Consider the following 12,598-nt stretch of genomic DNA (forward strand, 5'->3'; position numbering starts at 1 on the left):
CGACCCGCGAAGATCCTGGTTAGAATTGATCTTCAGTAACCCATGGTCGGTCTTGGTTGACACTGCATGTCATCGTATGCCAATTGCGTAGATCAATGTCAATCACTGGATTGTCTGGCCCAGACTCGATTATTTACAGACCATCGCCATATAGCTAGAATATTGGTGAGTACGCCATACAGCTAAATAACACCACACAAAGCAACATCTTACACTTGTTTCACGGTTTCGTATGCTTCCTTCACTCCCTTGACGACAGTCATGACGTCCGCGTACGCCTTGAAGAACGGATCTGCCATGGTCCGCACTTTGGATAGCCTCTCTGTGACGCTGGATAGCAGCACATGCGATTCGTTGTGAAACCATACCTTCATCGAGTACTGAAAGAGCAGGTACAACGAGAATCAGAGTGTTTCACATGTTCATTTGACATACAGTGCAGTGGGGTAGCCTAGTGGTTACATGCGCTCGTTACATTCGATTCGATTCCCCACATGGGTACAATGTGTGAACCTCATTTCTGGTGTCCCCCGCCGTGACATTGTTAGAATATGGCTAAAAGTGGCGTAAAACTATACTCACTCACTACTTTCATTTGTCTCACAAAGCAGTCCACAAAACATAAGTTTAATCTTGATTACAAAAGGACATAAGCAATATGTATGCGGTCCTCATGGTGAAATGTGTAACACAGAATGCGGTCCTCATGGTGATTGAAATGTGTAACACAGAAAATAGACGGCTGTGTTTCATGGCGGTAATTGTGAAAATTGTATATAATAGTTCTTCTATTCCATTTATACAGCTGAATTAATCTCACTATACTGTTTTTTATTGAATGAACATGAAGTCACGTATGACGTGGTTTTGACTGACTATAAAGACTTCCATCGTTACAAACGCTACGCTGGATTTAACGCCTAAGTGAGTGCGTGAGTTTGCTTCCCGTCGCTTTTAGCAATATTTCAGCAATATCACGGCGGGGGACAGCAGAAATAGGCTTTACACATTTTACCCACAGGGGAATCGAACCCGGGTCTTGGGCTTGACGAGCGAACGATGTAACCACTAGGCTACCCCACCGCCGGCTTTCATGAAGAATCATGGAAGTGTATGAAAGAAGATTGGGAAAATATACTTACAGGCCCCATAATGCCATCGGGTCCTGACAGCTTGGGGTGAATTGTCATGTTCACCTTGTCCTCCACCATGTCAACCAAGTCTTTGATGTCATCTGTTATTCCAGTGACCTCTTCATCGACATGCATCCAGAATGGACTTGTTCCTTAAACAGATAATCATAGCGAAAATCAACTTTCCCCTAATGCAATGTTGCTGGATAAAAAGCAGATTAAACACAGCGCCATAACATAATCTGGTACACAATATGTATATGTTATATGTACATGTATATACACGTATCTCATGTTGGTCATACCTTTCATGAATGCACAGGCATCGACTATCCTATTCTTGGCATCTATCACCATGGTCACAGCAAGACGAACCCTTAAAATGACATATAATATATGTGGCATTATATAGTATATTCATGTTAAGAATCAAACCGGGCTTTCAGGGGTGACATGCCAATCTTTCGACAACTAATTCCGCGGCCTCTGTCAATCTTATAAAAGATATCACACTGATAATATAATACAGTACAAAGCTCTGAATACCTCATAACACCTATGCCAAGTTTGGAGAAGGATTGTGCTGGACTTTTGAAGAAGTCCTTGAAAACTGCAATGATGTCATCACCAGTTTCTTTCAGCATCTTGCCCACTTCGGGCAGCGTTATCACCACGGCGTCAGCTATACTCTGGAATAACAAAGCTGTGAGTATAACGTGACAACCAAACACTGGATAGCAAGTTTCAAACGGATTTTTAAAACAACACTTTAGAGTTCAGCTTTATAATGTGGTTGGATTTTGCAAATTCACGTACTAAGACTAGTAACAACAAATTGTGCAGAACCAGAGACCTTATCCACAAAGCGTTCGAAGCACTACGTCATTCGTAAACCAATGGTACAGTATAGAGTTACGACAGGTCGTAACGCTACTGACACTTTGTGGATAGGGACCATACAAGGATCTCAATTAGCTGGCCAAGACCTAGACAAGATCTAGCGTGCTGAGCCAAGCGCCCGCGTGGCATGTTCATTTCAATTCAATCAATGGTAACTATAATAGCCCGTTCCCTTTCATGTGCCTAACCCTGATTGAAGAGCTTACGTGGTAGAACTCCAGTGCGTCTTGTTTGATCTCTTCAGCAAAAGCCTTGACCCTCTGCGCGATCTGTTTCACCCTTTCCATGATGGGATCAGTATGGTATCTGATCACCTTCTTCACAAGGATCACAAAGTCGTCCACAAACTGGACAACCAGGTCTGGAAGACCCTTCACGAAGTTGATGATCTCCGTAAGCATGTCTTTAATATAGCCTGGCCGAGTGATCTTCTTGAACATGTCGATTGCGTCCTTGATGCCATCTACTATAGAGTGGAATATGTCGTCCAGCTTCTGAAGGAGGTCCTTGAAGTGGTTGATGTCGTAATCCTGAAAGGAAATGCGTTTTTTTTATTTACATGTAAACGGCTAACATTCACATTGAGAGCATGCCGAAACCATTACAAGGAAGTACGGATTATATATGTCTACAGTGATCTAGTGGTGTTAGCCCCGAGCCTTTGGCTCGTGTGACTGAGAAGTGAAAACCCGTATTCTGTATATCACTCACTGACATTTTAATTGTGAATAATATACAGTGTTAAAAAAGATTTAACACTAGCAATTTTTTGTAATTTAACGTCACATGCAACAATATTTTAGTCATATGAATATAATGAATATCAAGAAAAACGGATGAATTGCCAACATTACTGGTAAACTTCACAGAAGTCAGGCTATTTTTCGCCTAACTTTATTTATTCAATATTCTGAGTTATTATCAAAAGATAGTGTCATATTGCCGTGGACATCGACTTTGATATGTAGAGGTTTCACCTGATCAATCAGCATAGAGAATCGCGAGCTGCGCATGCGCAAATATCGGCACGTTATCACATACGATCTTTCTCCCCTTTATGTAATAATCAACATCACTGTGCCATCCCATATTTATGTCAGACGTTACTTCTATGAACCTTTAAGATGTTGAGGTCGTAGTTAATGTGTCCAGCATAACAGAGCGACGCCCTGATGATGTCCACGTGTTTGCCAATAATGCCGATGTTCGCTGTCACCCACGCTGCATTGTCCACGTCTATCTTGAAGAAACTGTGCAGTGGATCTGAAACCAAGACGGTCAAGTATGTAGGAATTTCAATATGATAGTTGCACAGATGTAGGGCAAATTATGTAAACGAATATAAACATCTGTGCCTCTGTGCACTGGGGTCCAGAATAGATTGACTTTGGTATGACCAAATGCATCTGCTGGTTAGGCTTGGTTTTATGTGTCATCGTATCTCGACGGCATTGGGCGTTGTTGGTAATGTCAGTTGCCTTTATTATTACCAGTCTGTTGCGAAATATATGTTAGTGCCGGAAGGCCCCAAAGAAGTATAGGCCTCCTTTAGTTGCTAATTTACCCGAATGTGCACAGGAAATGTATATCGTAAAACGTCTTAAGGTCTACAGGAAAGGATGTTTCGTCTCCTGTTAATGTCATTAGAGTATCGAAACCATCACTAATCCACAGGTTCTATAGTCACCATTGTTAAATACATTGAGTAATTCATACTTCTTTTCTGTACAACGTCCGATCACAAGTCGCAAGAATGATGTGAAGTTGATATGTCACTGTGTATGGCTAATGGAGAAATTAGACAATGAACAATACATACGGAGCTTTAGGTCCAGCATGTTGATCATGCGAAGGCCAAGACTTGCGCCTATTTTGTTGGTCCCAAAGGTCTTGTCATACTGGAAGCCAGGCACTTTAATGGTGAGACGAATACCGTCGCTGAAGTCGATGTGGAAGATCTCGCGGCGAACACGGGACAAGGAGTGGAACGTGTAGTCGCGACTGTATAGAAGAATTGTTACCAGTTTCAGATATTTGTTGTTAAGAACAAACCACGTGGAACATTGTTTTCGTGACAATAACATTAACATGTAATTCTGCTACCAATAGGGCCACAGCAGTCTCACTGCTACAAATAGAAATATACATATAAACGCTTGTCACAATCTACGTTCTGGCCTCAGCATGAAAGTATTTTACCAACGGCTAAATGATGGTAACCCTCTACTGTAGAAACCCATGAGGATTCTAAGTTCTATGTCTGGTTCCCAGTTATACATGCTGAAGGAAAGAGGGGACAAAATGGGAGTCCAGATTAGGTTACTTGGTTGAATGCTTGTCAGCATAACCTGATGGTAAGAATCGCTGCTCATAATCAATCACTGGTCCAAACCCATAGACTTTAAACCCACCCTACAGCTAGAACGTTGTTGACTCCAGTGTCAGCCGAACAAGACAAAGGTTACCTCAGAAGAAGGTTCTCCTTGTCTCGGATCAAGCCCTGTCGCTGTGGATGTTTCAGGTACACTTCTCTCGCCTCCTTGTGGACCTTCTCATTCTCTTCGTGGGCGAGGACATCAAACAGCGCCAGTGCACTCTGATATGTTGTGGTTGATCGATTTATAATTCTTATTTTTATATATTTCTTCACCCATACATAATCGTATTTATTTCGTTAACCAGAAAATAACACATAAAGAATATGCGTGCCCATAGGCGGATCCAGAGGTGGGGTGCAGGGGTGCACACACCCCTTTTGTCCTAAAAGTTTATTAAATGACCACTGAAACTCTCGTGAAAACGGGTGAAAATGAACTGTGCACCCCTCTTTCTGAACTGTTCACCCCCACTCAAATAGCTGTATCCGCCCCTGGTGCCTGTTCATCAACGAGAGAGCCTCTTGGCTGAATATTTTATAAATACTGTATAATATCAACAATATTAGAATTATTGAAATAATTGTGGCAATTGAAATGAAATTACAGAGGTACAAATTATAGAGGTTTCATCTTTGGCTTACCAGAATTAGCTTTGCATATGCCTTTAAATTGTTACACAATCCAGATACAGGTTTATGTTGTTTTATACTGCTTTAGGATTGATCACTGCACTACACTTTGTTGGGTATGTTGGAGCTCTTTACCTCATTACATGTGTACTGGCGGAGACTATTGGCTGCTGCCCTCCGCCATGTTGAGGACCCCACGTTGGGTTGAAGATAGGACCGGATATGACGTAAAGATCTTGGCATTCCGGCATTCCCAAGACTGTGTAGAAGAACCATTTTGGACACGATATGGTGATGTTGCTCATGGTCAAAGTCGTGGATTGATCGCTTCTTGCGCTCCAGTATAGGGGAGGAGAGAGCTGGCAAAATAACAATGCTAATGAACCATCGTCCGGTGCCTAACAACAGATACAGCTTATCACTTCCGTTATCTGTTAGCATATATCTTTAAAATTGACAGTATTGTTTTGAGTTGATACTGTAAAGAGCAACCATTGAATAAAATTACACGCGAGCGTACTTGTAGGTCAATGGACATTATTACTGGAGTGAGTGAGTGAGTGAGTGAGGATGGTTTTACGCCGCTTTTAGCAATATTGCAGCAATATCACGGCGGGGGAAACCAGAAATGGGCTTCACACTTTGTACCCATGTGGGGAATCGAACCCGGGTCTTCGGCGTTACGAGTCAAGGCTTTAACCACTAGGCTATCCCACCGCCCCCATTAATACTGGACAGCGAGTGAGTAAGTTCAATTTTACGCCGCAATATTCCAGCTATGTGGCGGCGGTGTGTAAATAATCGAGTCTGGATCACACAACCCAGTGATCAACAGCATGAGCATCCATCTACGCAATTGGGATACGATGACAAGAGTCAATCAAGTCAGCGAGCCTGACCACTCGATCCCGTTAGACGCCTCTTACGACAAGCATGGGTTACTGAAGATCAATGCTAACCCGGATCTTCACGGGTTAATACTGGACAGGGCAAGGTCAGAAGAATAGAGCGTAACCAATGAGAGTTCTTTGTATTGTACATGGGACCTAATATCTAAAGTGAACTCACTGTTATTGTAAAAACCCAATTTGTTCTCAAGCTTGTTCAGGACATCCTCTGCAGCTGCGCTGTTACCTATGTCAGCCAGGGATCTGGCGAGAGCCCCCAATGTCAGACAGGCTCGCTTCTGGGTCAAGGTCATTTCAAGTGTCGCTGGAAATATGGATTGATTGCCACAGCATACGTGTTTAATATGGTAAAGTACGAGCAACATGCATGCCAGTTCCATCTTAGTTGTTTAGAAGTAAATCACCACCATGCTGTCATGTTCTTTTAGTCATGCCGCATTCTTGTCTTTGTTCATACTTCAATAATGAAAAGACCCATATTCAAGTCAAATAATAGAATAATATGAGTCAATAACAGCAGCTTCATTTAACCCTCAACACATTTTGCCAAAACCATCAAATCAGGGACATTAACCAGTTGATCAGGAAACATCAATCCGCTATAGGTCGTGGCCTAATTCAGTTCGGCTCATAATCGGAATAAATAGTTCTCAGTCAAATATGATGATTTCACTTGCAATCAATGTTTTTCCAATTTTTACAAAAATATGTTGTTGGTTTGTCTTATCGAGAGATCCGATGAAATACCGCACTTCTCTGTTTTAAAAATCATGAATAGCTGTGCTATGCTGAAAATCAGTCTGATACTTGGTTTTAATACCATTACCTCCCTCCACGGTATACGGTTGAATTAATGGTGATAAAACGTCTGAGCTGTGATCTCAGCGGGACTAAACAACTGTAATATTTAGGAATATGTCAACCTTGGCAATGCAGGACACTAACAATCGTTTTTAGTGAACATAAATATGAAACTGACAATATATATTTTTTTTAAAAAGCCCCAATAGTACACTTACGAATGTGCTCATAGTTGCCAACAAAGCATAGTTGTTCAACAGATTTGATTGTTTCCTGTAAAGAATAACTAGAGAATCTCACCCAAGTGTCTTCTGATATCAATTATATCAACACGAGTTGATAAAGTTACAAATATCCGAGGCTTGCCGAGGATATTTTTACTTTTATCAACGAGTGTTGATATATTTGATATCAGAAGACACGAGGGTGAGATTCTATTTATCATCCAAAATCACTCTTCATTAATTTTCAATGAAAAATGTACATCTCTGAACATGGTACTGCCATTAGACTTGCAGTGCAGCGATGTCATAGCATTGTGACGTCATCAAGTACATGACGTCATAGCATTGTTAGGGCATTGTACAAAATCTACTGTCAAAACGATATCTCCTAGGAGATATCGTTTGATCTCACACAAGCGATATCTCCTGTGGAACACAGTTTTGGATGATAATGCATATTACTGATGGCACCATATTCAAGTCAACCTATTGAATTAAGACTCACCCCATTTTAATCTTCTGGTGATTAAAAGGAAATATAGTTTCAGTGTAATGCAAATAACAAGTACATCATATAATCGTTATTTTTGCATATTAATGTGTTATCTTATTGGTCACCCTGTAGGACAGAGGTGTCACGACCCGCTTCTCGTTTATTTTAATCCAGTTCATAAACATTGCTCTCAAACCCAGATGATTGATTTTCGGATAAGAACAGAGTTGGGTTATCGAATTATTCTCCTTCACTGCAATATCAGTGATCTGAGTAGCACCTTTAAAATGTGTAATAAGAAAAGATTGACGTTTCCGTACCGGGATTGGTTCCTTGAGAGCGACGTAGTGGAACAGAGGGCGTCTGAGGTCTTCCTCTGTGGCGTTCCTGTCGTTCAGGACATACTGCAACACCAGATTCTGCGAGTCCTCGTCACCTCTCCGGCACAGGATGTCCAAGAACAGGTACCTCTCATCTCTACACACAGTGTCGTTAGTGGTACACTTGGCAAGGTACTGGTGGCCGAGGGCGACTCTGTCCGTCTGAGTCAGGTTGCTGAAGAGACGCATGAGGTCTTGGACGCACACAGTCCTGTTAGCTGCGACTGGAATTTGGAGGGAAGAGATGTATTATACACTCCATGTATTTGGAATTATTAGTGTGACTCACAAGTAATGTCCTTTAAGAAGGCTTATTTTTAACAATACTAAAAGGACAGACTTATGTCAAGAGATAATACCAAGATCCAACTGACTCATACTTGAGAATTGGCATCTGGTCAAAGGTTTAAAATTGGCTTCAAAGTCTTAGTCATTCTCTGAGATTTCTAGATGAGAGTCTGTTGCTATCTCCATTTGAGATTAGCGTATAGAACATTCATCAAATGCGAAAAAGGATGCATTATTTCATGACTTTCTACCCTATCTTTGTTCAATAGAAGAAACGTATTGCTGAATAGTTATACAACAGATAGGCACAGTAACCTACTTTCTACATTGAATATAGAAAATATTAAATCTAAAGTTATCAAAACCTAATCAACTGGAATCCGGGTAAAGGTAACAGGCGCGGATATATCTCAACACGGGATCTACACACAATTCGAACACATCATAAGAACACGGTTAGAGTGAGTATAGTATTCCGCCCCATTTGGCCTTGTTGGAGCAATATGTTCACACACACCAAAATGGCGTCCTTCCCTAGCGTCAAACGAACAGTATGGGCAGAAACTTACATTTGTCATCGTATGACTGTATGCAGTCCAGCAGATCGTGAAACTGTGTCTTTACTTCCTCCAGTGCTTGCTCCTTTGGTACTGGCTGCGTGAGACAAACATGAAAATAAACCAGAACCAGTATTAAACGGCTACTTCAACTATAAACACATACGACCAGATGGGTACACGAAATACATGATCTAGACTTCCAGTTATCAGACTTCATTTCTTGCGGATGCCGCGGTGACTGATTGGGTCAGATCGCTGATTTTGTGTGCTGCCCGTTAGGTGCCTCGCTCTGAGAGTTTTGGTTCGAATCCCGGACCGGATTCAACCCAACAAGGTACTAGAATCGGTACTTTACTGAGAAAGTATAATCCCAAATATAACTTAAGTTGCACTTATGGCATTTGTCATAAATTGTAAATAAATGTATGGATAACCTGATAAGCTTTTTGTAAATAATAATTTCAAATATCATGTATCGAGTTAGTGACAGAGCAGTTAGGGCCGAAATCAGCTGACTCAGCATATAGTTAAATAACCTCATGTTGGCATGACCAAAACTGTTTGATTACACGAGCAATGATCTGTGATGACACACATCAGGTGATGAAACACTGTAGGTTTTAGCATAATGTTACAAGTTAGTTGTTGAGTTATGATTCTTTGCGCACGTAAACCCAGCATAGCCATTGGGTTGATATAAAAGACTGACCAGCTTAACTTGGGGTGTGTCCACCTTGAACTCAGACATCAGTATTCCACTTGCTGGAGCCACTCGCCTGGGTTGGTAGGAAGATAACATTTACGTGTGAGGTCTTCAGTGAAAATGTTCCAATTAAATCTGTACTTCTAGTGTTGAAAGTTTGAATGGTTTAGATAAACACATAAAGACCCCCACAGTTCCAATACTATTCAAGATTTGATACTTTGTACCTTTTCACTAGTGATGTTTTTTTGCAAATGACTGGCCTGACTCAAAGTGATCTTGGAAACTAATTGCTCTCCACAAATTGACTGCACAAATAGTATGAATGTAATATTTCTCCTGTTTCCATTTATACAGATGAATTAATCTCACTATACTGATTTTTATTGAATGAACATGAACTCATATACGACGTGGTTTTGACTGACTATAAAGAATTCCATCGTTACAAACGCTACACTTTTAACGTCTAAGTGAGTGAGTTTAGTTTTACGCCGCTTTTAGCAATATTCCAGCAATATCACGGCGGGGGACACCAGAAATGGGCTTCACAGATTGTACCCATGTGGGGAATCGAACCCGGGTTTTCGGCGTGACGAGCAAACGCTTTAACCACAATGCTACCCCACCGTCCCTAACCCTTTAGTCGTCCTGAATAAATGTTGCAATTAATATGAGGGTTAACTGTACGGTCAACTGTCTTATGGGTTTACCTGCGAGCTGTAAGCTTTACTACACTGTTGGCGGTAGAAGACAGGGAAGGGAATTCTGCAATCAAAACAGATTGTTCACATTAACATAATTCGAGTTCTAGTTTAAGGTGTTCCTATATAATACCTGTAAATCTTAATGAAAAAAATATGATGAACTGATTTTATATAAGCGTTGTCGGGTCACATATATCGCTAGTGCCTCAAAGATTAAGATAAAAGTAATATAACAAAGGAATTATCAGGAAGTCGATACACATCGTCATATTTACCAGTGTCTGGTGAAACTATGATGACTTCCCCCTTTTGTTCAGAGCTGCAGGATAGAATGTACATGTGTTAACAAAGAAACCATTGCTCCCTCAAACTGTCTTTGTGGCTGTATCCTCAAAGGGTGTTGAAGTAGCATAAAATTATTGTCCTCCTGAGAGGGTACGTAAGTCCCAAAAACTTTCAAAGTGAAATTTTTCGTAACAAGTTTTTAAACGTAGTATTTTTGTTCTTTTAAATTTCGGCTAAATTATCCTACAATCGCCAGCGGCTGAAGGGATGGTGTAAATCCAGCTAGGCTCCATGCAGGTAGCAAAAGTAATGTAAGTCCCAATGGTTCCTCGTATGGTGATCTACCTTCAGTTGTTGGCGATCTATAGCCCGTGTTTTATATTGTATTGTCTTCTTTAATTGGAATGTTTTTAGCTTTGCTCGCTAGTTTTATATTCATATTTGTGATTTTCTAGTATTTTTACTGTCCATCGTCGACAGGTTTTAATCTTCAAAATGTTTTCACTTTTTATAGTATAAATTGTTTTCGTCACGATATGGCTGAGATATTGCCGATGTGACGTTAAATATTAACTCACTCACGCAAACTGTCTGTCGTCTACCCTGACTACCACACTTCGACACTGTCAGTAATCGGACCAAGGCTATCCATACCAGGATCTCCGGAACCTGGAAAGCATTCATGAAACACCTGATTTTCCTCTATGCCATATGTATAATGCCCATCGTTTTCTTATTGTAAGACAGCCTCTTATGAATTCATATCCCTCAATTGGGGCCACAAGACCCATAGCGTCACCTTAGGTGAGGTGAGGTGACATGGGGTTTAACGTCGTACTTAAGAATATTTCGCTCATATGACGATGTGCATGCGTGTGTATGTGTGTCTGCTTGTACTAGCCCAGACTTAAGCTGGTTTTATAGTGCTAGCTCACTGAGATACCTTGCCGCAATTAAGCATGAATACCCCACTCAGACACATGATACTGACTCCGAGCCGACCAGTCCTTGTTACAAGTACCCATTGAGGCCGAGTGCCAGACAGGGACCAACAAGACCAACATATTTTAACGTCTTTTGGTACGACGCGGATGGGAATCGAACCCGCGACCTTCCGCTCTCTGGGCGGACGCTCAACCACTACACCACGGAGGCGGTAGCGTCACCTTAACAAGGGGAAGCTAACATACGCATCAACACGAACGTGGAGCTTGACAAAAACATTATTTATAAGACTAAGACACACCGATATTTGACAACATAACCATGCCTCTAGTCTCTCTCTACCTTTGGGATGGGGCAGGTTCGTCTCTGAGGGTGATGGTGTCCGTACACTTCACATGCTGGATGCGGCCTTTCCGGTCATATTCAATCGTCTGAGAAAATGAAAACAAAACAAAACAAAACATTTCATGAATACCAAAAGCATAAAGTTATCTACATTTCAAAAAAACAATATTACATTACTTTGCTCGAGTGTACACGATGGACCGCGCGGTAGGGAAGTGCTTCCACTTGCAGCGTTACGAATCGACCCCGTGTCTATCATACCATGGCCTCGTCCATATCTTGAATGTTGGTACCAGGGTCATAAATGAACAGTCACTCACACAAGATCACACACCTACCTTTTCGTGCTGTCTATGGGTTTCGGCCGTGCTTTCGTGTCGTCTGCTCACCATACTTCCGGTTGGTAACCGTTTGGCGGAATACGAGTGCAGTAGCCTCCCTTAACAAAACGTGAACAGTTCTATAGTAGTCAAATTTAAAGTTACCAGGTATATTTCCTTTTATATTGAGCTCTAAAAATGGACATATGAACTTCAACGCTATACATTACCGTGTTGATCTGTCTCCCAGTCGCTGTAAGTCCACGTCGTCTTCAGGGAATGCTGAAAAGAAACAGTACAGAAATGTAGCCTACTACACGAGGTTTTAAATAAGAGGTATGTGGTTAGTGAGGTGATGTGAGGGGAAATGGGGTTTAACGTCGTACTTAAGATTATTTCGCTCATATGACGGCGTGCATGCGTGTGTATGTGTGGCTGATTCTACTAGCCCAGACTTCAGTGCAAACTCACTGAGAAACCATGCTGCTGTTTAATAAGCATGAATACGCCACTCAGACACATTATACTGACTACGAGCCGACGCGTCTTTCTTGTACCCATTAATGCCGATAACCAGGCAGGGACCAACAAGTACCATA

At 41.4% G+C, this 12,598-nt stretch overlaps 1 protein-coding gene across 1 annotated transcript in view; it reads right to left on the minus strand.

The window, feature by feature from the left end:
* LOC124278272 overlaps positions 1-12,598 on the minus strand; it is a 50,335-nt gene that overhangs the window by 33,117 nt on the left and 4,620 nt on the right. The window contains exons 5-23 of the mRNA XM_046713992.1: positions 12,230-12,281; positions 12,018-12,118; positions 11,677-11,765; positions 10,380-10,423; positions 10,111-10,165; positions 9,404-9,470; positions 8,704-8,788; positions 7,787-8,070; positions 6,968-7,022; positions 6,109-6,252; positions 5,176-5,399; positions 4,499-4,629; positions 3,853-4,034; positions 3,151-3,296; positions 2,240-2,563; positions 1,680-1,822; positions 1,439-1,509; positions 1,143-1,285; positions 214-380 (exon numbers count right to left, since the gene is read on the minus strand). Coding sequence (XP_046569948.1) covers positions 214-380; positions 1,143-1,285; positions 1,439-1,509; positions 1,680-1,822; positions 2,240-2,563; positions 3,151-3,296; positions 3,853-4,034; positions 4,499-4,629; positions 5,176-5,399; positions 6,109-6,252; positions 6,968-7,022; positions 7,787-8,070; positions 8,704-8,788; positions 9,404-9,470; positions 10,111-10,165; positions 10,380-10,423; positions 11,677-11,765; positions 12,018-12,118; positions 12,230-12,281 — 2,507 coding nt within the window. The remainder of the gene's footprint in view (positions 1-213; positions 381-1,142; positions 1,286-1,438; positions 1,510-1,679; positions 1,823-2,239; positions 2,564-3,150; positions 3,297-3,852; positions 4,035-4,498; positions 4,630-5,175; positions 5,400-6,108; positions 6,253-6,967; positions 7,023-7,786; positions 8,071-8,703; positions 8,789-9,403; positions 9,471-10,110; positions 10,166-10,379; positions 10,424-11,676; positions 11,766-12,017; positions 12,119-12,229; positions 12,282-12,598) is intronic.

The sequence above is a fragment of the Haliotis rubra genome, unplaced genomic scaffold (assembly GCF_003918875.1).
Source record: "Haliotis rubra isolate DU_JTF1 unplaced genomic scaffold, ASM391887v1 Scf234, whole genome shotgun sequence".
Lineage (NCBI taxonomy): Eukaryota > Metazoa > Mollusca > Gastropoda > Lepetellida > Haliotidae > Haliotis > Haliotis rubra.